General features: G+C 42.6%; 1 protein-coding gene across 9 annotated transcripts in view; it reads left to right on the plus strand.

The window, feature by feature from the left end:
- The window catches only part of DPF3 (double PHD fingers 3), a 191,656-nt gene that overhangs the window by 118,906 nt on the left and 45,942 nt on the right, over positions 1-26,808 (plus strand). For 5 of the 9 annotated variants that reach the window (XR_012764520.1, XM_075426127.1, XM_075426129.1 and 2 more), the window contains 2 exons: positions 294-431; positions 12,170-12,298. Coding sequence is in view for 5 of the 9 variants with exons in the window: in XM_075426127.1 (XP_075282242.1) it covers positions 294-431; positions 12,170-12,298 (267 nt within the window). In the remaining 4 variants the exon portion in view is untranslated. Of the gene's footprint in view, positions 1-293; positions 432-12,169; positions 12,299-15,149; positions 16,526-23,113; positions 25,239-26,808 lie in introns of those variants that run through there. The other 4 variants (XR_012764521.1, XR_012764522.1, XR_012764523.1 and 1 more) reach the window with 2 other exon arrangements.

Consider the following 26,808-nt stretch of genomic DNA (forward strand, 5'->3'; position numbering starts at 1 on the left):
GCAGAGAGGATTAGGGCTGTATGAGCTGCAGAGACTGAACGTGCATCTGCCTAGGCCTGTAGGAATGACTGCTGGCAGCATGATGGGAGGAAAGCTTGCCTGGAGACCTGCAGCTGCAGGGCTGCCCTGCTGTTGCCCTTCACCAAAGGAAGAATTTCGGGCAGGCGCGTGGCATGTGTGGTGCAGCTCTCGGGGGAGAAGGGAGCGTTGTTTGAGAGGATGCTGCCATTGCTGCAGATCACGCTGATGTTTCCATTCTCTCTTCCCCTCCCTCGTATTTGCTTTCTTCCCAGTCTGTGGCAAGCGTTACAAGAACAGGCCTGGGCTGAGCTACCACTATGCTCACACCCACCTCGCCAGCGAAGAGGGCGATGAAGCCCGTGAGCAGGAGACTCTCTCTTCCCCTGTCCACAGAAATGAAAACCACAAACGTGAGTAGTATTTTCCCTTTGCCTTTGAGATCCCTTTCAGGGATGTTGCCTCCACCCTGTCTTTGCCTTGTGGAGGCTGGCATGATTGCCTGGCTCCGTTGTGAGTGATTGGGACCTGGATGCTTGGAGCTAATCAGCCACAGCTCACACGGGTGCTGGCTCAGCTAGTCAGAAATTCATTTCAAACCTGGCATTATCTCTGCAGCAAGTCACTTTTCCATTACTGCTCCTGTGGGGAGGAGGTAGAAAGGAGGTGGGGGGGGGGGAGAAGAGAAGCCCAGCCTGCCCATCATCAAGCAGCCTCCGGGTGGCTGCTGGCAGAGACGTTGAGGAAATATACATCCAGTAGTTTGAGGGGGCTGCCTTTGTTTTGCTTTTGAATAAGAGACATTTGTCCATGTCTGAGTTTTCTAGGTATGAAATTCACAGCACCTATCCCCCTTATCCCTCTATCTCCTCCCCAAATGGCTTACTCTCAACTTTACCAAAAGCCACTGCTTAGTTACAGTTTGGGAAAATCTGTGAAAAAGTATCAGTACTGATCTGCAAGGAGGAGAGCTGGAACATGAGAGGAGAGAAGAGTTATGTGCCTAGATTCCCCACACCAGTACAGGGCTGAAAGAAATCTTGGTGGTCCGGATCGCCCCGTTTGACTGTCCTTCCTCTGCTTCATAGGCACAGAACTGGGAGTCAAGGAGACTGTGTTTTATTGCTGATTTTTGCAAGTCTCTAAGCCGCTGTTTCTCAGTTTTCCTGTGTGTAATGCTATGTGATGTTTGCTTTCACCTTGGGATTTGTGTAGATAGCTTTGTTCACTTTCAAAAAGTCCTTTCAGATCACCATGTGAACTGCGTCATTTTAGTTCAAAGTAATGAACAATGTGGACAAAGCAATAAAATGCTTATGGGGAAAAATACCCAGGCAAACACTTTCTAATACATTAAGAAGAACTGGAAGAAATATAGAAGTATAAAAACATTTTCCTTCTAAGCAGGATAATTGATAATTGTCCCCAGGGAGGTGAGGGAGGGGGTTTCCTTCCTCCAAAGCATCTGCTACTAACCATGGTGTGAGCCTGAATGGCCGTTTAGTGTGATCCCATTTGGCAGTCCCTATGTTTCTGTCACTTTTATGCTTTACCTTTTAGTTATTCACATGTTTTTTAGGTTCACAGCAAAAGTAATTTTGACTCCTCCAGCTGCTGATAAACTTGAGCTGTCAATGCACTAAGAGCGACTGCTTGGGCAAGCTGGCAAATGTCAGTGTTCAGCCAGTAGCTTTTATTTACTTAGCATTTACATCTCCCCTGTTGTTTTTTTCCTCCTGTGCCTGCCTGCAGTAGTCAGTAGTAGTTGCGTATCTGAGATGCATATTGCAAATCTGTATTGAATGAATATTGGCATTGGCCTTGCACAGATGCGCAAACAAAGGCGGGTAGTGTCCCTTGCCCTTCAGCTTGTCATAGAGGCCAAGGACAGTCTCAGTCCTTGTGTTTCTGGTGCTTAGGAAATGATAGAAGTTAGCAAGAGAAGGAGCTAGAAAAGCTCTGGAAAGTTAGGAGCAGCCAGTCTTGGCCCATGGAAAGAATGGCGTGTTCAACACTATGGGAGAGCGTAGAGTGGGAGCTGCTCGGGCTTGTGTTCCCCTTGAGCTCCTGTGTGATGCATGTGGCAGCAGGAAGCCGTGATGCACAGATCCCCAAACAGCCAGAAGTTTAGAGCCAGTGGGGTAAACCAATCTCAGGTCCAGATTCCTGAGCAAAAAGAATCTGCTTGACAACCAGCCAGGAGCCAGTGAGGTATGGGCAACAGCCACGCGAATGTGAAGATCACCCCCGGGGAAAGTCCCAGATGCCGGAAGGTAACTCTCCCATGTGGTTTAGCTGTCACAGTGGCTGTTTGTTCCTTTTTGCCTGTTTGTTTGTTTACAGTCTTGAGTTCAGATCTTGCATCTCTGCTCTTTCACTTGGTGATATTTAATTTATGCTGCCATTTATCTTCCATGTGAATGCTAATTGTCCACATTGCTAATGTGCAGTCATTAAATGGTCCCTTTGTACAGGGGGATGGTGGGGAGCCAGGGCATCAGATCCTTCCTCTCCCCTAAGAACTGCTAGGCATGTGTTATGAATTAGATTTGACAGGTCTGCAGTGTCGCAGGGCTCGGGCTTCAAGAATCCTCTCTGCATGGTCTTGGGGGGCAGGGAGGAGGGAGGGAAGGCGGGGGGGGATGTTAATCCAAACAGCTAATCTGCAACCTACTGAACAGGAGGACCAGAGATAGGGTATAGAGCAGGGTCTGGTTATTTGCTTAGCAGTGTGTCAGAGAGATATGAGCAGCCTGATTTAGAAAAGGCAAGGCAAATTCAAACCAGCCATTTGGAATTTGCCATGCTGTGGGAGGTGAGCACTGGGTCAGCAAAGTTCAGGCAGGCGGCTGCAGTACAAACTTCCTTCCTTTGTAGCCACGTCTCCTCTGCAGCCTCCACTCCCACAGCACTTGCAGTAACAGCAGCCGTGCTGATGCAGGAGGAGCTTTCTGGAGCTGGGCTTCTGTGGGATTCAGCTACTGATGCCCTGACTGGTGCCAGCTCAAGAGCTGATGGCCTCTTGTCTGCACAGTCAGGCCCCTTTATCTTTACTCTTCTACTCATGCATGGACCAATTTTGGTAGTTCAGTAAATTGTCCAGGGACTGGAAAAGAGATGTAGATAGGAGGAAGCTACCTGAAACAGAGAACCACTGAATAGATGTGTATCAAAGAATGGGGACTGGCCCAAGCCCCAAGTCTCGCCGCCTTGGCATATTTTGCTGTCCTTGACTGTTGTAGAAGGTTTGTTTATTTACATCTCTCTCTCCTTCTGTCCTTCTTCCTGACCTATAGATTACCCTTTAAAAAGTGGATGATAGTTCAACAGTCTACTCTAGCCTTTGCCTTTCCCAGAACATCTTAGCCTGTGCTTTGTTTGAGCTTTAGATGCTTTGTTTATGTGTCTTTTCTAGCCCTTTGACACAAATGAATAGCCCTTCCTCAGTGCCTAATCTTACCTCTGCCTACACACACATTTATTTTTGACCTGCTCTCTGACTTTTTTTATCTGAGTAGGGAACTGTGAAAAGGAAGTTATAGAAAACCCTTAAAAAAGTGAACTCCCCCCTTCCCCAGCTCCACTGATAAAAAGAAATGATCCCACACCATTCCCAGCCTTATTATCTGCTGGCTTCTCCTCCACAAGTTGTCACTGAGAGTGTGAGATTTGTGAGCCCAGGATGCATCCAAGCCTGCCACAAAACACCTGCTGTTTTATTCCATCTCTCTCCGTGGGTACAGGCCAGCTCTGGGGGCAGCTGGTGCTCACAAATTTTGAGACACTTCTGATACAAGAATTACATTAGACTTCCATCTATTGAAATGTGTGTGTGAATGAGCTCACTAGTATAAATGCTCTTCCTTAATTCCTGGGAGAATAGGGTAGTGTGTCTAAATGGAGAAAAACTTCCTCTCCTTTAAAGGAGAAGAGTTTTCAGTGGCATTTTGCTGTGTGAAACGTTGGTTACAGGCAGCTGTGCAGTAAACAGCGACTGAGCAGATCTTATGCCCACCAGCACTTTGGCCAATGACAATCCTAAGTAAAGCATGTTGTGCAGGCTGCGCTGGCCTAGCTGCCGTGTGCAGGTTGGTCCATCCCACAATACACATTGTTAATGGGAATGCAACCCCATGCCCTCCTGTCACCCTGCTAGCTTGCACATCTGACCTGCAAAACCACCTACGTACGTTATTTCGTGGCATCAGCCCGTTGTGCCCAGTTCCATTGCAGATTTTATGATGTGGATAAACCTCTACTGGAGAGACCAGCCAAAGTTGTTTGTGTACTCTAGGCATAATTGGATACCCAGTCTCCAGAGATAAAAAATTAATGTGCTAACCTCAGTGTGCCTCCAAGCTGTCCTCCAGCTCCCCCACACAGTCATCTTTGAAACATTTTTATTTCCATCCAGGCAGGGGGCTGGCCATGAATAAATGACGAGAGTCAGCCCCTCAGTTGGAGGCGAGCTGTTTGTTCCTCTCCACAAGCAGCATCAATTTGAAAAGCTACATCAGGCCTTCTTTTTCACTGCCTCAGTGCTGATCCTTGCTGGGGCCATGATGGCAGCTACTTCTGAATGCAAGGATGCATCAATGCCCACTTTGCGACAAGATACCCTGCAGCAGGTGCCTGTTCAGTGGAAATATGTACATTACCTTGAGCTGACTTCTCATTAGTTTAATCTGTTTGCTTTTTTCTTTCGTAGAGCTTGTTTTCATAAGGAAAAAGAGTCAGAATAATAAAAGAAACAAAACCCTGTTTGCAGCTGTAAATTTCTCAGACTTTTGTGCCTGTGTTTTGGGATGCTGAGCAAAAAAAATAGGAAAAGTTGTTTCGAGTTTTGGAATAGTGGAAAATCCCAAACTTGTCTCCTGTGTACGGGGACCCATAGGGGACTTTTTGTTGTTTTGTTTGGAGTTGTGGGTGGGTTTTTTTAGTAGGTTTTTTTTATATATATACTGCCTGGCCAGCACCTGAAATGTTGTTGTCAAGGCACAACTCTCATTGAATAGAAGCACCTAGTGCTTGTCAGTAGTTTATGGGAAAACATTTCCAGTTTGACTAATTAGTTTTTGAAAACCATGTGTTGCTTCAATAACATGTCAGGTCTTGAGACAGAATGGTATCATTTATGTGATATAATGTTTTTTCCTTTTTTGCCATCTCCTTGCTTTTTTCTCCTCCGTGTGGAATTTGAACCAAGTAAAACCCCAGAGTTTTGACTGAATTTGAACTTCGGTGCTCTGTCTTCTCACGCTCCTGCAGAGAGTAATTTCCAGATCCAAAGCCTACAACGTGTTGCAGGGACCCATTTCATACCATTATTAGGTGAATACTGAGGGATGCTGCCAGATGGGTCTGTATATTGAGAACTATAATCCTTCCTTGAGTTCTCTGAGCTGATAGGAATGATGCATTTCGGTGGCCAGAGGCCAAGTCTCAGGAGAGGTACCCCTCAAAATCAGGAAATCTGTATGTTAACATGTCAGACTCCTTCATTTGCCTTCCTATTCTGTATCTCCTACCATTTATTGTCACGAGGCACTAGACGGCTACCAAGATTTACTGTGAGCAGTGGGATTTTGGCCCATGCTTTAGGTGTTCCTGCAGAAGACTTTGTAAGATCAGTGCATAGACATTTCTGTGAAGGGCTGCAGGAATGCTGACTCCCCAAATCTACAAGATCTGATCAGTTGATGCTGTATTTTCCTATCTGTACCTTCCACTGCCCACCTCCCAGCTCATTCATTAACTGTTCATCTTAAGGGCCATATTGATTCCTGAAAAGACTTGATCAAATGCTCTTCCTTTCCCTGCATTCGGAGGCTTCCTCTGACGACTCCTTGCAGCACTTCTTGTAGCTCGTTGTGGTCTTTGGCCATGCCTCTCCATGAGCCAAGGCTGTAGGAAGGGCAAACCTGTCAGAGTTGCTAAAAACTGTGCAAAGGCAACAGCTTCTTCTATCCCCACAGCACCAACTAACTCAAAGAAAAGATAAAATGCAGTTACTAGGGAGAACTGGCAATACTTTGGATGGGTGGTTTGCAGCACCTCTCTCAGCAGCATAGCCTGCTTCTTGGGCTGCCAGCAAAGGGCATGCCCATGCTGTACAGCCCATCAGGCTGGGCAGGCTGATTCACTCGACTCTGGGAACATAACAGCAGCCATTTCCCAGTGCTACACCCAAATTCAGAGCTTATTTGGTTGAATGCTGTGCCACATCAATACGGATGTGTTGGTACCAACCTCAGCTGTGCTTACAGCCAGCTGGAGGGTCTCAGTATCAAGGGCCCCAACACTTCCCAGTTTGGGGTTAGCCAACATGCTTATCTCTGGTGTTAGCAACAGAGTAAACATGCCCAGAGAGACTAGCCATTTCCTCTCATTCAGTCTGAGCTACATTTTTTCCTGGAAGACCGTAATGAAAAAAACTCTGTGCTTAGTTCACTGGCGAGGAGGCCGCAGAAATGACTGTGCACATCTCTGCCTGGCCACGCACATGTGAGAGAGCCTTGAAAGCATTTCAGCAGTACTTGGCCTGTTCCTCACCACACCAGGGGTTATATATGTGTTTTTCTTTTATTGTTCCTTTCCGGGGCAGGGTCTAGCCATGAGCACAGAAGCAACTTCACAACCTGCCTTTCCAGCCCCCACCACTGCTCGTCACACCCCAGCAATGACCAGGGCAGAAGTGGGTATGTGCCCAGCCAGGCATGTCCTTCCTCTTCCTTCAAGAAAAACCACAGTCCAAGTGCTGCTTTTCTTTTCCTGTCTCCTTAAAGCCATTTTTAAAATTCAATTATCACGCTGTGATTTCTTGCATGAGCCTGCCTATCCTCCACTGGGTGCCTTTTGAGCAGTGAATGCAGGGGGCTGCGCAGCAATTCCTTACACTTGGGAGATGAAGCAAGGGCAGGTCAAGAGCAGGTCTCCACCACGGAGACGGGCCAGGCCTACCAGGGATGGTCACTGGCAGCGGGGGCGAGTGAAGGCAGGCACATGGGTGTGCTTTGGATATAGGCTGGGTGTATTTGTCATCAAGTCCTCTAAGGTGCTTGACAACCGCAGGATGAGGCTCTTTGCTGCTGTTCTGCTGCGCAGGCGCCCAAACATTGGACTTGTGCTTCGACAGCTACAGAAAGGGAGGAGTCGGAAAGGAAAACCGGGCCCCCTGTCTCAGACAAAGAATCTAGTAGTTTAAAAAAAAAAAGAAAAGGGAAAAAAAAAAGCAAACTCACCCCTTTTTCTCTATCGCAAAGTGCATTGACTTCATTCAGGCCTGCATGCAGGTTCCCATGGTCTCCATTGTGCTCTGCAAATTTTTTTGCAAACAGAGTAAATGGCCTGATTCAAAGCCTTTCAAATTGAATTGAAAACCTCCAGTGGACTTTATTGGTTTTGGATCAAGCCCAGAAGAAACAGGTAAGAGCTGGACAAAATGTGCTAGGAAAAATCCCTTTAGGAGTGCATATATGCCCAACTGTAGCCAATTCACTGTAATTGTTTAAAGAAATGATGCCCCACCCTGACAGCAAGGCGTACACTCGACTCTTCATTCTCCACAGCCTTTCCAGTAGTGTGGATATGATAAAAAATAGGGATAAAATGCTACCAAACCTAGATGCACATCTTCAACTCTGGTTAAGTATTATACTATATTATCTACAGGCTGAGGAGATATATGTTGCTGTGATTTGGTACCAAGGAACAGAGAAGCCACTTTTTTTTTAAGCACTGGTTCCAGCTCCAAGTTTTTAACGATCGTGATCCAAATAATCAAAATATCTTCACTTAGAAATCAGAAAATTGAAAAACTACAAGGTTCTGTTTGTTTGGGGTTTTGTCTGTATGTCTTTAAGGGTCCCATTTTCAAGGAAAGCTATTTAAAATATCTATATTCTGAGTTTTCTGATTAAAATACAGGGACAAGATTTTCTCCTTCTGAACTTGTGTTCTGTTCAATATATTCTCTGCGGCCATGAGAGCTAGAAAACTGAGATTCTGATTGAGTCATGTGGCTCTAGGAGATGATGCAGAAAAGAAAAAATCCCAATTTCTTGATGTTATATCTCTAGAAGCAGATTTCTTTTATTATTAAACTGAAACCATGAGGAAGAAAACTTCCAGTTTTTTTGATTATGTGGGGAGGGGAAAAGGCAAGCTAGAACTCTGTTTAGAGCCTCTGCCTTAAAAATCAAGAAGGCACAGAAGTTATTTTAAATATATAAACTCAATCAATTTGTTTAACTTTTTAGGTTTTGTCTACAGAACAAAGTTACTGTGTGATATACTATGGAATTTATTTAATTTACAGTACTTATTTTGCAAGAAGGCTCCTGTGAACGATGGTACCATATTTAAAGCAGGTCTTTATTCTGCATAGCTTGGTATAGTTTGAAATTAACTTGATTAGGCTAAGAAGAAAAAAAATTATTTCAGAATAAGATCATAGCTAAGTTATTTGGAAATATTGACTTCATTCTCAGTATGCCTCCTGTCTTCACATGAATCAGCTTTCAGGTACAGAGAAACTGTCATTTGAACTGTGCAGATCTTTCTGCATCTCTCCTTAATCAATTTTTTAAAGCATTTAAAAAAATTGTATACTCTTTCTATTTCAGGACAGATGTAGATGAAGACAGGGCCTTTGATGAAACTAGAAAGCGACCCTGAGTTGAAATGGCAAGAGGCACTGGTTTAAATACACCCCCTATGAGCACACCTTAGCTCAGGCAGTACTCCTCAAAGCTCCTCAGAGCTTTTGATCTGTTGCTGCAGTTTGTAATGTGAAAGAAAATCAGAGGAGTTTTGAGTAAGTGAGAACAAGACCATGGCTGGTTTTTAAGGCTTTGCTTTAAAACGGTTTCTGATTCTGGGTAATCATTTTTTAGACAGAATCCCTGGCTGTAGTCACCTGATCCAAATGATTGAGCTCACTGCTAGTGAGTTACTTCTCATTAGCTGAGCTATCGTCTGGCTTAAGCTAGCACCTTCTGCTATGTGATTAATGTGTGCAAAAAGTGGATACCTAGTTAATTACTATGTCTCAGATGAAAAGCAACAACACATTAGTCGCTGGTAATTTAATTGCTTTCACTTGTGAATCCATTCCCATACTTGCTTTCGTAAGTAATTTTATTGATGAAGGGGTGGGATTAGGGTTGGACTTTTGGTGCCTGATACCCTTCTCAGGAATATTGCACAATATATCTTGCTATCTTTGCTTTGTTTCCCAATTCCTTCATCATTTGTGAACTACAGTAAAGTAGAACTAAAACTCTATGGATGTGCACACACACATAAAAAAATCCTTTGAAAGTAAGGACTCTGCTTACTGTCATCTGGAAATCTCTTTATTCTCAAATCTTTCTGTGATTTAGCCTGGGGTTTAATTCACTGTACAGTACTTATCAAGAAAATAAGCTTGAGTCAGGTTTGATTCTAGGTTTTGCACCTATTAGAACAAAAAACCATTGAAGAGAATAACATTGCCTGGCTTATTTGGCTCTAGAGATACATCATTGAAGACATCATTGATGTAACTTCAGGAACTTCTCGTCTGTGTACGACTTTGCAGGCCTGATGTCTCTATCACACTCAACTGAGCCAGGTCCATGTTTATAAGTGACGAGCAATAAATGAGCACATAGGCACTCACATTAAAAATTAAATTAAGCTGGAAGAAAAAAAAACAAGAAAGGAAAAGAAAAAGGAGGTGATCAAAACCCACGCTTATTCCCTTGCCAGTAGTCTAGGAGAATCTCTTCAGCTTCGTCGCAGTCAGTGAATACCCTCCACCTGTCCCACACACGGCAGGCAGATTCATCAGTATATGTATTTTCACAAGATCCCCTGTCCCATTTCCAGCTTGATAGTCAGTGGACCTTAGGGTCATAAGCTGCACTGGAAAAATTAAAGTCAGTATATGTGGAGTATTAAATCAATTGTACTGTTCTGAGCGGTGCTAGAACTGGAGCTCTTTCCGAAGTCTGCTGGCCAGCACCTTGAGTGCTTGTTTTTGTTTGTGGCCTCACCACAGAACCGTTGTGTGTTCATAAGCCAGTTCATCACTCTACCTCTGAGCCTTTCAGCTGTAAAACGCAGTGCAGCCTCCTCACCACGAGACTTCATTAGGGCCTAGCAACACTTTGGTTAGAGTCAATAGCAACAGAGACTTTTGGCCTCACTGAAGGTTAGTATTAGGATGTTAGTATCTATAAGGCTCTTTAAGAAGCTTGGATGAAAGGTGAAGTAACATAATAAGGAACAAAAAAAACCCCACTGAATGCTGAGCTTGCTGAGTTTGCATTGCACATGGCCTGTCTGTAGATGCAGCGCAATATAAAGAAGTAATTACTTAATTCTTTCAGAATGGGGCTGTATTGGGAAAAATAAATGCTAGGGAGATCTACTTTTTATACACAAAATATGTACAAGTAGCAACTTTATGATCATTTTGTTACAGCTCTTAAAATGAGCCAGTGTGCTAAGCTTCCACCTGATTCTTGTTCTTTTTTTGCTTATCTTGCATACACGTATTAAGTGCCTCTCTGCAAACAGGCATAATGCTAACCTAACACTGGGAGTTTCTCTCTGATTTTGGGAGAACTGGGGATCTGCTAACCAGGACCATTTCAGAGCAAAGTCAGAGTAAATACTGTCAGGCACTCAGTGACCATGCAGGAAGACACTGATGTATTTGCAGCCTTTAATTTTTTTTCTGAATTTCGCCTTACCTACAATCTTTCAGTTACCAATCTCCAAAATGCTCAGCTAGTCAACAGCTGGAAGCAAATGAATCACTAGATGCACCCAAACCAGAAAAGCAGATGGACCTTGGAGGAAATTTTAATTTTAAGTGTATGTCTTGGACTGCTACCAGGAACCCTTTAGAATGTCATTGTTCTTTGGGGGAAATTTGGATGTGGACAAAAAGACCATTAATAAAAGCTGTCAAAACATGTGTTAAAAATCTGCAAGTTACAAAATATGCATTAGAAAGATAATTAAATATAGATGGTACAGCTTAAAAGTCTTCATTTTCTAGTTTGTAGAAATCTTCGTGGGGTAGGCTTAGGCCAGGTATGCCACTGCAATTTTTAAGTTAAAAAAGGACAGACAAAGATGAAGACCAACCAACTCCCTCCACTCCCCTCTGCTTTCCCCAGTTCCTAGTTAGAGTATGCAGAAACAAGAAATTTTCCCTCTCTGGAGAGTGGAGGAGGAAAATGACAGTTGTGAGCGAGAAAAAAAGCACATTGATGTGCTGCTCAGCTGAGAGGAATGCAGAAGACCTCTGCCCTTCTCCCCTTTCAAGGGGAACTGCCTCCTCCTCTGTTTAAGACCCACTGCGTGCCTGCTCATTTCCAACCATTCCTACCTGGACAGTAAGAACGTAATTTCTCTCCTCTTTTCTTGGTGGAAAGAGTTTTGAACTCTGCTGGCTGGGGTGTCTGCCCCGGGGTGGCTGCAGCTGTGCTGGGTGCTGGGGTGGTGCTGGCCCTGCTGCCCTCCCCGGGGACACGCGCTCTGCTGCGGGCAGCTTGGCCCTTGGCCGCACCACCCACAAGTGGCTTCACCTGGGAACATTCATGGGCGTTTGAACCAACTGCTTCACTTAGGGGGCTCTGCCACTTTGAGACGTAATCCCCAAAAAAGCTGCTTGAAATAAAACCGGTGAGGGTACCTATGCCCCCATCTCCTTGCTGTTGTTTTTTGAGTTTTGGGGAATGCATTTTGCCTTTCTGAATTTGTGTTTTGTGGGTTTACAATTATGACTGCTGTTTAAGAAACAGGCCTGACTTGCTGACAGTGCTGGTCTGATTCTGCGTTAGGGATTGTTTGTATGCCTGTGCGGCTTACGAAGCCCCGGAACTATACAGGAATCTCTGGCTGCAGGTCCTTGTGAGGGACCAGCCCAGCTGGCGTTATAAAGGAAATGGTGAAGTGCATTTCAGGCAATATAGATAAAACACAGGGTGTACTTAAAATGGAGATGGTTTATACAGTTCACTTTTTGTTCTGATTGACGGTATTTTGGGAAGACTGTGGCCTGCAAGCTGACCGGGCTAACATCATATCAAGGAGAAGGGGGAAATGCCCCAACTGAACGCTCTGTAAGTAAATCTGATTTCTAACTCAACTGCAGCCCAGAAAGGACCAGACGGGGTCATCATTCCCAATAACTACTGTGACTTCTGCCTTGGAGGCTCCAACATGAACAAAAAAAGTGGCCGGCCTGAAGAACTTGTATCATGCTCAGACTGTGGGCGCTCTGGTAGGTGACTCCTTCTTGCAACTTTCTTGTACAAAGGCATTTGTGTGATTTGTTTGTTGCTCCTTCTGAAGATTTTGAAGAAAGGCAGCACGTTTGGGAGGGGATAGAAGACAAGGTCTTACCTCTTGTCTGTGTTTGTGGGAAACGATGACTGGGATTTTTTTCTGTCATAAAACCCATTGTTGGATTCACATTTTTAAGCTAATGGGATCTTATGAAATACTGAAGTTTTAATGTATTTATTGGCTTCTGTGAATGTTGGTACATGTACTAGTTCTTCAAATGGAAGGAGAAAATCCTATGACAATGTTAAAGAACGGGCTCTGTCTTCAAATGCTGCAATTACAAATATAAATTACTTACAAGATTTATGAAAGTTGCATGACAAGCATTTCCATTGATTACACATTTCATGCATTTCTTCGTCCAAAAAAGAAAGAGGGAGGAAATTACAGGGTAGGGATGGGGGTAGCTGTCAAGAATTATCCTCTTACAAGATGGCTATCATGAATTTTTTTTAGAGGTTTTTATTTCTCTGTTTTCTTCCCTTCTCTCTTTTTAAATGTAGGCAATTGTGTCTTTCCCATTCCGAGTTGTCTTTATTTCTGGGCTGTTGTTTTCTTCCTTCTTTTCTCTCTTTTTTTTTTTTTTCTTTCTTTCTCCCTCTTTTTTTTACAAATTTTTATCCCATCTGAGCAGTTATTTATAGCTCACGTGGGAGGTGGTGGCGGTGGTAGAGGGAATGGGAGACCTTTAACAACTGCTTATTTCAACTTTGGTCCAAGTTTCCAGTTGTGGTATTTCTGGACAGTGGTGATACTAGTGGTGATAAGACCATCATGTGGAAATCTGAAAACCGAAGAGACTTTGAAATTCAGTATTGCTGCTTTTGCTTCTGTACTGTAGTCACTGAAAGATGTCTGTTGTGTGATGGCTGAAATGCAATGTGGAGTGTTCTCATGCCAAAGGAATGGCCTTTTTATACTCCTGCTGAAATTCGTAGTAAGCCTCTGACTGTATTCAGTGGGAGCAGGACTAGACTCTCACTGACAAATCATCTGCTGCAGTTGTTGTGACCTCTGAAGATATTCTGAAGTGAATACTGACTGGTCAACAGAGGACCGGTGGCAGCCCCTTTGGTTTTCTCCAGGGGGGGTCCTTAAGAATGCTGTGCAGCCAGGGGCATGCACCTTTCAGTGTAAACATGTTTGTTTCTTAATAACTGAAGGAGGAAGCTCATGTGGTCTGTGGTGCCATGTTGGAAGATCATTGCCCTTCCCCTGGATTGTTATAGTTCAATATAAGTAATTTCAGCATTGTCCTGATACAGCACAGTGAGATGGATCCATATTTTTTTGCTATTTAAACATTGCTATGGTGATTATATCAGAATGCAACACACATTAATTTCCTTGATTCCTTAGTGTGATAGAACAAGTAGATCGGCATGTAACCTAAATTGTGCAAAATTAGTTCCATTAAACGCTATCCTTGTACAAATTCTGACCCACCTGGGTCGTTCATAGGGGTCTGCAATTGTGTGACTGATGTGTGATGAAAGTGATTAAGATACAACCACACACTAATCTCTAAAACAATGAAACCTCTTTGGTGGCTGCCATCTTTCTCTTTCTTGATAATGGAGGAAATTTTCATTATGCTGAAAGAGAGGTCATGGAAATTATATTGTTTCTTCCCTTCACAAAGTCAGTAAAATCACATCTCTACAAGGTGGTTCATCTGCCAATTATTTTGTTATATCCATTTTCTTTTTGTGAACAGGATTTAATTCTTCGTTTCTCAAGCAATGCAGTGTACTTGTTATGTGGCTGCTTCCTGTAGCTGGAGCGGGGACCAAACAGTTGGTTACTTTATACCACGCTACCATTTCTGAAGAATAAAATAGCCATCCCTAAAATCTGTCACTTTCATTTTGCTGGGGCACAAGAGACATCTTTTTCTCTGCCTTCCCTGAAGAGGGAATTTGAAGGCTATACTATTAATCACGTAACATGTTTGAGGGAGAAAATAAACCTCAGTTTCACAAATTTCAGTATCTGACTTCTCTTTTTAAGAGTCTTCTTTTTTGTTGCTGTTGCTGCTGCTGCTGCTATTGATGTCCTGTGTGGAGAATTTCCTGTTCCATATTGAAAGTTGGATTTACTCACACACATTTGAACTTTTCAGTGTTCCCCAACACAGGTCACTTCTCATCTTAGTTGTTTTGGTTGCTGAACTTTATATATTTGTTTTGAGGTTTTTTATTTTTTAAGGAGATGTCATGAAATTGGAATGAAAACATTTGTTTAGATTACTTTCACTTAGTCTTCAAAATGTATTTCATTTTGTCTACAGAGAAAGCTCTTTAGGCTCAAGTGAAGGGCAGGGATGAAAAACAGTCTTGAGGTTGATGAGCTGTTTAGTGGGGTATATTTCTGTAGCAGTAAATTTGTGACAGTTGATGCCAGTCTGAAGGACAGTCATTGTGCTTAGAGCTAACAGTGTCTAATAACTTATACGGTCTAAAAATCTTTTAAAATTGATCTAAGTAATCAAGAGAAAATATTTTAATGTCTTTTGAAGAGAGGAAAACATGATTAACCCTTTCGCTGCCATAGCTATGGGCACCTGTGTTGTTTGTAGATTTTTCCTTTCAAAGAGAAACTGATCCTTTTTTATTTTTCTTACTGCAGTTCTACCAAGCTATGTTGTTGAGGTGCGCGGGCACTTAGAAGCACACACCTATGAGCTCGATAGTCTGAATTGTTTACTAATAATGATGATTAAAATAATTATGATGATGATGCCTGTTGCTTAACCCATGTGCTGATATATTCATCATACATGTCAGCTCATTTGGGAAGAGAAGGCAGGAGGGATGAAGCAGCGCCAGCACGCACTACGGAGGACTTGTTCGGTTCCACATCAGAAAGCGACACCTCGACCTTTCATGGCTTTGACGAGGACGATGCAGAAGAGCCTCTCTCGAGCCGAGGAGGTGGCTGTGGTGGCAGCTCTCCCTCTGCAGACAAAAAGGGCGGCTGCTAAAATAACTAAAAAGACACACAAACTCTGAGCGATTTGCTGTCCTTTTTACTACTAGGATTATTATTACCTTTTTCTCTTTTTTAATTTTAGGTCCTTGGGTTTTTGGGTTTTTTTGTTCTTATTTTTGTTGTTGTTTTTCCTGTGGGGTGTACACTGAAAGCACAAGCGTTTAAAGCTCTTGACAACTACTTTGAAGAGACAGAAGGTTTTGATTTTCCTGTTATTTTTTTAGTTTTAATTTGTTTTTCTCCCACCTCCCCCCTTTCTCTTTCTCTCTGGAAACGTAAAAGGTGGATTTAATATTTTTTTTAATAGTGAGCAGAGTTGATTTTCTTGTCTTTTAATATATATATCGGCAAACCATGAAAAATACAGATGGGTTGGAGAGCAAAAAGCAAACCCAGATAGGTTTTTTAATTATTATTATTTATATATTCTATATATTATTAGAAAAACTACTTTTTAAATAAAAATAGAGAAAAAAACCAACAAAAAAGCAACGGATGTCTACTTGATACTAGAACTGTTTCTAAAGAACCACTGTGGGCAGACTCTATCGGAGGAGAAGGAGACCCTTGATGCGATGGCTTCTGCGTTTTGAGATTTTGCACTTACTGTAGCATGTGGAGTTTGGCTCTTCTTGTACACCTGCTACGCTGGTCTTTAACAGCCTGAAAATACAAGCAGCACCACTGAAGACCATGACCTTGGGGAACACGTTTCCATCCCTCCTTTGGACACCTTTACACTCAATAGATCTCTTCCTCCCTGCACCCCTTCATGTCTTCCTCACTCCGTTCTACCTTCTTTTTCTTTTCCTTCACCTTTCACTTCATGGACAGCAATTTCCAAGCATAGGGATGGAATGTGAATGGCAAGTCGTAGACGTCAAAGACAAAACAGATGGAGGAGCAGAATCATGGAAGAAATTATATGGAAAAATACCTCACCTGTACTTTTCTTTCCATTTTAAAATTTTAATTCACAACATTTTTTCCTGTGTCGCCCAGTTTTTCCTCACTGCAGTGTCTTGTGAGACACTTCGTTTGCTTTTCAATAGCTTCTCTTGAAATAAACCAAAGCAATACTCATTAAAGTTCCAAGGGCAATGGAGAAGAGAGTGACTCCCTTCCCAGCGATTTTCCCAGAAAGGAGGAAACATGCAGCAGGATTTGAAAGGTATGTCCGAGCTGAAATGTCTTTCACTCAGTTGTGAGATCTCTGTGCCCTGGATTTTCAGCAGACCCTTGACTGAGCTTTGTTGTAGGAGTAAGTCCTGTGGATTAAATTGTGTTATGAGTATTCGCCATGTTCATACCCCTGGTGAAGGTAATGGAGGTTCTGTGGGAGCAGGATCCATCCATGTGTACAGTCAGAAGTGGTTCAAAAGGAGTCATTGTGTAGGTTATGTTTGGCTGTCCTAAGGCAGGCAAAAATTTACCTGGACCTGGGGCAAAATTAGGTTCTAAGGATGTATTTTTACTGAAATGTATAATGCCAAACAGGGTGAAATCATGGCTTGATTTAAATCAGAGGCAAAATAGACGTTTATCTGGGCAGTGCCTAACCCTTAGACTGAAGCTGTGTGTTTTTGGTACCAGAATAAAAATCTCAGCCTCGCAATGAAGACTTTGGATATATACTCTTCTAGTGCATGAATGAAGCCTATCCAAGTGGATTCTGTTTCTCCTGTTTCTTTTGCTGGGGTAGCGCAAGACTCCCTGTGAGAGCTCTTTCAACTTATTTTCCCCCTGTAAACATAAAACAAAAAAGAGAAAGGATCCAGTCTCTAATTTTTTTATTGTTCACTTTAAATATGAAATAAGCAGTGGCCAGATTCTGCTTTGAGGTACATGGACGTAAATTAATAATCGGCCTTCAGAATAATGCTACAAAAAGTTACAAAATGCCTCTGTGTGTTTATACGGTAGGACAGCACATGCCAGAGCCATGCACACCTGCCAGTAGAAAGCCTTGGTTAAGCTTTCCCCATAATGATAATCCTTTTCTGTTGCTATTCTGTTCCTGCTGGTGTGTTATAATCGATGAAGTGTGAAATCAATGATATTTTGACTTAGCGCTGTCAAAGAGAAGTGTAATTTAACTGATAAAAACATTCATTCCTTCTGCAACCAGTCCCTTTTTCTCTGAAAGAAGACAAGACAAATTTATAATATTTTGCCACTCTTCTGTATTTACTAAAAGCTCAAACTTCAGATGGTTTCCAGGGGTGAGGCACAGGCATACAGGCATCTGCTTTTCCAAAATTCCTGAAAGAGTTAGGACTTCATTTGCATATCTGTATCATTTTATATATATGTGTGTGTGATAGGTAAACATATATCAGAAATGTGTGTGTGCAGACACATGCACACATATAGGTAATGCAGACATTAAAATGAAGAGCAACAGAAGTAAAAATAGGAGACACTTCCCAGCCAAGAATGGGTGGAACCAGCCCTTGTGTGAGGCACTGTGGGCTCACTTGTTCCATACTGACCTTACTGTAACCGAAGTCTAATATCAGTAAAGTCCAGTGGATTTTGTCTAAATTTATGCTAATGTAACTGAGAACAGAATCTGGTCCAGAAGTAGAGTTGTTCCCAGTTCACAACGATATACCACAAACCTGAAATGTTACAGAATTTTTAAAAATTAAGTTCAAAATTATTTCTTCTGCTACTCCTACCCTTCAATCCCTGCACTTACATTTATGGTGTTAGTATTATACTCTCTTCCTTTACAAAAATTTTATTTTCTTTTTTCTTGCTGCTCTTTGACGTGCCCATGTGAACAACAGGGAAAACAGAAAGGGAGCAAGTACCTAGAAATGTGCCAAATCCACAGTAAACAAACAGCACGATTTCTCGCATCCATCTTACATCTACTTCTTGTGGCCATGTAGCAGTCCTGTCATACAGTTCAGAAGGTTAAGAACAGGGTTTTAATTTTACCCAGTGTTCCTCAAAATACAGTCTGCTCTGACAGGGAAAGGCTCACAGGAATAATGGAGACCTGAATTGTCAAGGACTTGCAGAGAGTTCCATTTTCATTTGTCTCCCTTGTACTGCCTGAGAGGTGTAGGCTTGACACGCTTGGAATGAGCCAGCTGCGCCTGGGCACTGGTGCGGGGATGGCAGCACACAGCGCAGCATTTGCTGAGCGCTGTATTTACCCAGCTTCTTGCGTGCTGTTACAGCCCATCCTGAGCCCCGTGCTGCTGTGCTGGCTATAGTCCCCACAGCAGCTGAAACCTGCCCCCGTAGGTCTTGCTGAAGAGCTCCAGTCACTACATCGACTGCAGAATAGGCATACTCTAAATATAATTTTTTCCACGTGGAGTCCTTACCATTGTCTTTTGTGAACCATGCCTAACACATTCTGGGCTCTTCTGGAATACAAATAATAATCAGATGCCCATAATTCATTAAGTCTTGGTTTAGTTTCACAAATGCAGTTACTATAACAATGCATACGGTTTTAATCCTTTCGCAACCTAACCACCCATCTTTTTGACAACCGGGTAGCGCAGTACCCTCAGAAAGAAGCCACAACAGCTCACAGAGTGCTTAAAAATTGCCAGCTGACACTTATTACAGATAGCACAGAAAATTATCCATCACTGTTATTTATACCATTGATCTAGATATGGACAGTCACTGGTTCAATTGAGTTGTGAGAGAGGAAGGAAGGTAAAGTAAATTCATTCTTATGGAGAGCAGAATAGTCCTTGGATTCCTCAAGGTGTCTCATTAGACTGAGATAATCAACATGAGTTTAGTCTAGCAGGCTGAGCAGTGTGGTGCCGACCATAGGAAGGCATCGATCATGGGGAGGAAATGAAGATGTAGAGATGGAAGCTAAAAGAGCACTTGTTTAAGCTAAGTTGTAAAGTAGTGTTAGCAGTGAATATTGAATGGAGTGTTGATATGGAAATGAAATATTCTCAGGGCAGTTACTGCTAGAATGAAGGCTGGGAACAGGGAGAGAAGGTTGGTAGCTCGTAAGTTAAAGATGAAAGCAAAGCAAAGGGGCTGCTACATGAGACCCTCTCAGATGGACAAGGAGGGGGTGACAATGTTAGTGAGGCAGAAAATACATAGCAGGAGATTTCAGAAGTGAAATGAAAAAAAAACCCGGGAGCCTGACACCAGCATGGCCAGGTGAGAAATGAGGGAACTGCAGTGTCAATTGTATCTTCAAAGACACAGAAGTCCCAAACCAAACTAGGAAGGCATAAAGACAGTTTTCAGTGTGGATTCTGGGTTGTACCTAGAAAATACAGTCATCTTCGAAATCAGAAAGGAATGTGGTGCTCTGTATTCCCCAGTGGTTTCAGCAGTTCAATGAGACCTGCTGTTCTGAGCTTCCTAAGAAGATCTTTCAAGGTGCAGTCCTTCAACTAATCGCAAGCCTAGCTTTTCCATTCCTCCTCCAAAGATGTCCTTCTTATTAGAGGAAGGTTAGCACAAGCTTGTCCAAAGATTCTATTGAAACACATGCTCCCACAAAAGCCATGTACCAAAATAATACAGCTCCAGTGTGAAATGTGAATAAAGGAATGTTTCATTTCAGGTCTGAAATTCAGACTTTTCTGTGCTTAATCATATGAGCTGTCTCCTCAGGCACCTTTCTACTGCTCCATACTAAAGGATCTTAGAAAAGACACATAATTTCCTGAGCCATCCTCTGCAAACTCTGCTTCACAAATGGGAGCAGGAGAAATAAGGAAGTGATGTGCTGCTTGAGCAGCTGATTAGTGGGAAAAAGACTACATAGAGTGTGCACTGATATGCAGCACATTCCCTTTTGTGGCTCTTAACTAGTTGACATTTTAGCAGGGACAGACCTCAGCTCTTTTCTGAAAACAGTTTAAAATTTCAAGCGCGATAATATATATTGAGAAAATTTTGAGAAAATACGGGATTCTGGCATAACAGAAAGTAAGAGGAGACTGTGAGGCGTGTGGCCGAACAGGGATGGAACTGAAATCTGTTTTGCTTCACTTTGCGTCTCTTTTCTCCAACTGAGTGACCCCCAGTTTTGTGGGTTGGGTATTTATTTTTTGTTTATGTAATGGTGCTTAAAATCACATTGTACATATGGGATAAGGTCATAAACGTTGAGCCTATGCTGCTGAAACAAGGTCCAGAGAGAACTTTGCCGCTGGCTTCAGAACGATTAGCACTGACCTTTCTTAGCTATTGCTTGTATTGAATGAAGCCTCACTGTTAATACGCTTGCTAGTATGCTGTAGACAAGCTCCAAGATGGCCATTTTTTTTCAACAGAATGTGTTATTAAAATCCCCTCCCGACATTGTTTTGAGGTTTAGCTTTTACATTAGTTATTCATTTTGAGTTCCAGTTTGCCATTTTACAGACCTCAGCTTAGGCTCTTGATTGAAGACAGAGACTCGGTTTGCTGCCTGCTGATGAATGGAGTCAATGAGAACTGCACCCAGAGAGTCACAGAATGACAGAATCATAGAATGCTTTGGGTTGGAAGGGACCTTTAGAGGTTGTCTAGCCCAAACCCCCCTGCAGTGAGCAGGGACATCTTCGACTAGATCAGGTTGCTCAGAGCCCTGTCCAACCTGGCCTTGAATGTTTCCAGGGATGGGGCCTCCACTACCTCTCTGGGTGAGCTCTTCCTGTCTTTCACCACCCCCATTATAAAAGATTTCTTCCTTATATCCAGTCTAAAGCTACCCTCCCTTAGTTTAAAACCATTAGTCCTTGTCCTGTCACAACTGACCTTGCTAAAAAGCCTGTCTCCATCTTTCTTAGAAGCCCCTTTTAAGTACTGAAAGGCCACAGTCAGGTCTCTCTGCAGCCTTCTCTTCTCCAGTCTGAACAACCCCAACTCTTTCAGCCTTTCCTCACAGGAGAGGTGTTCCATCCCTCAGATAATTTTTGTGGCCCTCCTCTGGACCCACTCCAACAGGTCCATGTCTTTCCTGTGCTGGGGGCTCTAGAGCTGGATGCAGGACTCCAGGTGAGCTCTCACCAGAGCAGAGCAGAGCAGAGGGGCAGAATCCCCTCCCTCGACCTGCTGGCCATGCTTCTCTTGATGCAGCCCAGGATACAGCTGGCCTTCTGGGCTGCGAGCGCACATTGTCAGCTCATGTCCAGCTTTTTATCCACCATCACAGCCAGGTCCTTCTCATCAGGGCTGCTCTCAATCCCTTCATCCCCCAGCCTCTACTGATATTGGGGGTTGCGCCAGCCCAGGTGCAGGACGTTGTGCTTGGCCTTGTTGAACCTCATGACGTTCACACAGGCCCACCTCTCCAGCTTGTCCAGGTCTCTTTGGATGACATCCCGTCCTTCTGGCGTGTCAGCTGCTGAGTCTGGACTGTGCCAGGGCACCACTGTGTTCTCTCCTGCTTGCTTTGCCTTTCTTTGGTTAATTCTTGCAATTATATTTTGAGATGGGCCCTAAAATTATAATTCAAATACCATCAAACTATGGAGCTTTCAAAGCCTGGCTCCTCATGTAGTTTGCCTTTTCCCCATGGCAAGCAGTTCTACTGAATCAATTCCTCAAGCTAACATTGTATTGACCCCACTGGGAGTCGTTTTACTATAAAAAATGCAAAATCTGCCCAGTGTGTTTTGTGCTGCAACACATGGAGATGTTTCCAATAAACACCCATTTCTTATTCTCTGTGATTTTTTCTTGTATGTGTAAAATTTGTAGCTATGAGTATATGTAAAGTATGAGGCACATGCATGTGTTCATGCTGGCATGGGGTTGTTTTGACAAACCCTCACAGTGCAGGAATGTAGCCAGGCTGAATTTTTGCTGACAGAGACATTACAATAAACCCTACCAACCTTTGTTCTCTTTGCCAGATATCTACCAGGGTTGAAAAACCTCCAACCTGTATAAATACCATAGAATACTGAAATTGAGTTGGAACTATTTTCATGTCCCTGTCTATTTCCATGAGTGTTAAGTTGCCAATTTCAGAGAAGACAAGTTGTAATAACAGTTTGAAAAAACCCCCAGCTGTTGTGATTTCAAGTTCTGACACCCCTGCTAAGGGGATGCTGCCAGTTCATATTTCTGAGTTATCCTTTTGGTCACTGGCATCTGCTAAGATTTTGGACCTTCATGTCATCCAGAACTCATGTGAGAGGTTCAGGGAAGACATGGGGGGGGGGGGGGAGGCACTTGCATTTTGTGGAGACAGAGATGATTTTATCGACTATCTAATACCGCTTAGGAGCTTAGCAGTATGTGACGTAGTCCATTTGTGGATTAAACACAATGCAAAATACAATCTTTCTCTTCTTTTCAGAAGTTACCACATTGCTGCCACCCTATGTGTATTGACCAGGCTTCTAAAAATGTCTTTTGTGCAGCGCTGCATACACTCGTGGCTCCGTACAAATAATTAGTAATATAACAAGGTAATCAAGAGCAGGGTTTCATAAGCAAAGGTCTTAACATCTAGTGAAGAGACAGCTATCTAAGCTGAATGATGAAGGTTGTTTAATGATGTTCACAGTAAGAAAGACTGACAGTGTTTGGTGCCTTTCTTTGGGATATGCCTCTTCATATCCTATTTGTTTGCTTTGTATTTACTTATGGCTCCCACGGTCAGGTGAAACTGAGTCTGTCAAGCTATATTTTCAAAGAACTAGAATGCAAACAGTGTTGGAAGGTTGGTTTGTGCTGCTTCTGTTGTTTTCTGAACACTTGCTTTTGTTGTCTGTTTGAGTTGGTTTAGTTTTACTTTGTATTGCCTTTCCCTCTGCAGTCAGCCCTGCCCTTGTGAACTCCAGCATCCTTCAAGCAAGACATTTCAGAAGATGGCCGAGAGAAGCCAGGATGCTTTGATACTTCTCCTCTCCTTGCCCTGACCCTTCCGTACCCGTGTTTCGTCTGGCACAGGAGCCTGGACTGTGGGAAGTCGGCTGCCAACTGTTGAGAGAAGTTCTGGGGATGCCCTAAGTTGGTGCAATACAAAGAAGTTTCTTAAAGTCTTGATTTCACTTTCTTTTAAGGGTGTGTATAAACCCAGGTCAAACTGGAATTGATCCACAGTAGAACTGACTGAAAAACAAACAAACTGAAAAAAAGACTTAACTATTTTATTTATTTCAATATTTAAGAGAGAAAAGAAGTGCTGAAGTTGCACAGTATTTTTGTTTGAAATACATTTTACTTCAAATTTTAAATGCAATTTTGTGAAGACATGAAATTTTAAAAAGCACTTAATGTAAAATAAAGACTGAGTATTTACTTTAAGGAAAAAACTTTTTTTAAATAATGAAAATAAAGATCAACTCTGCTCTCTCTCTTACTTTAAAGAAGCCATTCATACATGTGCTGGGTATCTTTGTTTTTTACAAATTGGATGTGGTAAGTGAAGATTGTTCTGGTTTACTTTCTCCTTAATAATATTATCCTGTTAGATGCTTAAAACTTACTTTGCTGTACTGTGTTAGGCACAATCTGAACAAAAACTGTTGAAATAGCAAAGACCAAGCTCAGTGGCTGAATTTTTTGTTACCAGATTTTGTGTTCAATTCAAAGGACTGTCTTCTCCCAGTAGAATTGATGTGTCTTTTCTGCACAGAAAAACAGGTTTGCTCTTGAGCAACTCCACGAAAGACTTCTGCTGAAAGAGGGGCTTAAAAAAGGAAGACAACTCTGTTCATTTTAGTATTATTTTTTGCTTTGGTAATTCCACAGCTGATTGCGAGTTGCTTCTAAGGGAAGTAGCTTAGTGTTCAAGTGTTCTTGGCATGGAGCTTCCTGTTGGAGTCAAGGATGATGCCATGTGTAGAAATCTTGTGTGCTTCAGCCCTTTCTTAAGAATTAGTGGACTTTGAAAAGCGGACAGGTGCACCTGCGTGTCAGCAGTAAGCAACAGGGGTTACTCAGCAGGAGAGGAATGTGAGTTCCCACAGCTACAATCCTAAATTGTCCTGTGAGGCAGCAGTGAGGGATGTTCACATCCCACATTCTGAGTTAGTTATCTGCTCAGTGAAATAAGGTCTTCTGCTCCATACAAGCACTGGAGGATTTTGTCGGCCGCCAGATCTGCTCACAGTGGATCGCGGAGGTTGGTTCACTGTCATGTGTGATGCAGTTTCATGAGGATGCAGGGTAGCCTTGTGTACTAGGAGCAGGGTATTGGACTTGGCTCTGAGAGTAGCTTCTCCTCTGTAACAGGGGTGCCAGGTGTACCTATCAGTGTAGACCCAGGGTATAGATGGAAAAAGGGGTTTTATTAATGTGGCTTATGTTGGCTTTCAGAGTGAAAAAAGCTATGTCTACAAAAAATGCATCCTGACCATGTGAAGCTGCCAGAGACCCTGATCCTGCATCATGTTTCATGTGCACCTGAAACTCAAACTCACCTCATTGAAAGGTTTCCATGTGTCAGCAGCAGCAGCAGATTTTGCCCTCTTCTCCCTTCCCCTTCTCCTGATCCTTCCCAGATCAACACATAGGGCCCAAAATAACCATATAAGATGTCTGGTAGACCTGAGTCCTGCTCCCACTAAGTTAAATGACAAAATTTATGTCCTAATTGGGCTCTTCGGCAGGATGATTTTGTTTTATTCATTTAGTTGTTTTCCAAACTTGCAGTGATAAACTGCCTCTAGAGAAAAAAGAAATCAAATTTTGTTTTGACAAAAACCAGCAAGACGCACAACTGTAACGAAGATTTGCAAACTGTAGGGTCTGTATTCAGTTTGTGTAATATTCCTTCCAAATAAAAGTTCTGCTTCCAATGCCCCTACCGTATATTCCTCTGTAAATATTCCTTTATCAGACCAATTCCACAAGGTCTTTTTTAGTGCAAATTATCTTCTTTTAAAAAGACATTGTTGAATAACATACTTGTACATATACTTTTCTAAGCTCTACATTGTTTATAATACTCTCTTTGAAGCTTAAAATAAAACTTCCTCCTCTATTGATTTTGTTTCCCTTTTCCATTTTGTAAATTACGACTTTTGTCCCTAGATTTTGTTTTGCATTTCTTAATGAAGCTTGATGTTAACCAAGACTTCTCTTCCTTTTTCTCTTTTACTTTCTCTTCTCCATTCATTGGACTACAGAAACTGGTCCTGTTGCTTGCTATAGCAAAGGTAGGCAGGAAATAAAATGCTACTTTTGCGTAGGACTCATTTTAAGAGTGTTTCCTATCATTTGGTGATAACAGAGGATCTTCCTAAATGTGTTTGCATTTTAATAACCTTCTCCATGAGATTAATGGAGTTGCATTAAGTTAATTTCAGTTCAAAGGTGGAACCTAAATAATATGAGAGCTTTTTATATTGATTTTAGCGACACTGCCTTAAAGAGTCCTGACCCTACCTATGCCATTTCTAATCCAGTCACTGGAGTAACTGGAAACTGTGGTTCCCTTTGCTGCATTTCACAGTGCAGGCATGAACCCTTCCTTTCCCTTTCCACACACTAGATTGGTTGTGTAGTTGTATAGGATGGAAAGACAAAGAGGAAATACTGTTTCACATTAGATGCCATCTTTTTAGGAGACTCTGAGTGTCCTCTTCCCTAATAGGCCTGGTGTCATTTTTATGAAGCTCTGTTGCCTTTCCTCTGCCTTCCCATCAATTTCTCTGCTACCAGTAGAGGCTGTAGATGGCTCTTTTTACTTTGGCAGCTGCTTGCCAAAATAGCGACTGAGGTGTTGTTTTTAGGAGATCTTCTGACGTGGGTACAGATCTTTTAGAGCAGTGAACTGCACCCCCAGCAGATTAAATGGCAAGTAACTCCTAAAGAGTTGTTTAGGAGTTATTTTCATTTGTCAGAAATGGATTCAGTCAGGCAATGTAGGAATTGTATGGAATTGTACAGATGGGCTCCTACCTGTCCAATTTTTAACAGTTATGTGTGACAGAGGGTGTGTCGTTGCAGCAGAGAATTAACTATTTTTGGTCTTCTTTTATAGCCTTTCCCTATAAAGATCTATTTTTCACATGTATAATCTTAATTTCCAGTAGCGTTTTGTTTCGTCACTCTTTCTTGAGGTGAATATGACTGGAAAGCTTCACTGCTTGCCTTCAGACTTTATCTGTACTTGTGCAAGACCTTTAGCTGATTCATTTGAGGAAGGAGAAAACCAAAAGGCAGTTGCAGCTACCTTTGCTGTCCTCAGTCACTGTGGCTCTTGGGAACCTATGATAGAGCAGCTTTTGGACTCCTTACTGGGTTGTCCTCAGCTGTTCTGTGGCTAAAAAGGTCTTTCCTTCCTTTTCACCTGTTGGGCACTAGGGGCCAGAGGCAGCTGAGAAGGTGGGGTAAGGTGACAACCCTATTTCTGAGCCATGCTGAGAAGGTAGCTATGATGGTCTCCTTAGAGCCCATAGTGGATGATAGGATTGCTGGTTTTAAAGCCCCTCCTAGCAACTTCCAATTCCCTTGTTGCCATTTGCTCTCAGATATTCTTACAGTAATCTGAGTTGCAGGCCT

Source organism: Opisthocomus hoazin, chromosome 7, assembly GCF_030867145.1.
Source record: "Opisthocomus hoazin isolate bOpiHoa1 chromosome 7, bOpiHoa1.hap1, whole genome shotgun sequence".
Classification (NCBI taxonomy): domain Eukaryota; kingdom Metazoa; phylum Chordata; class Aves; order Opisthocomiformes; family Opisthocomidae; genus Opisthocomus; species Opisthocomus hoazin.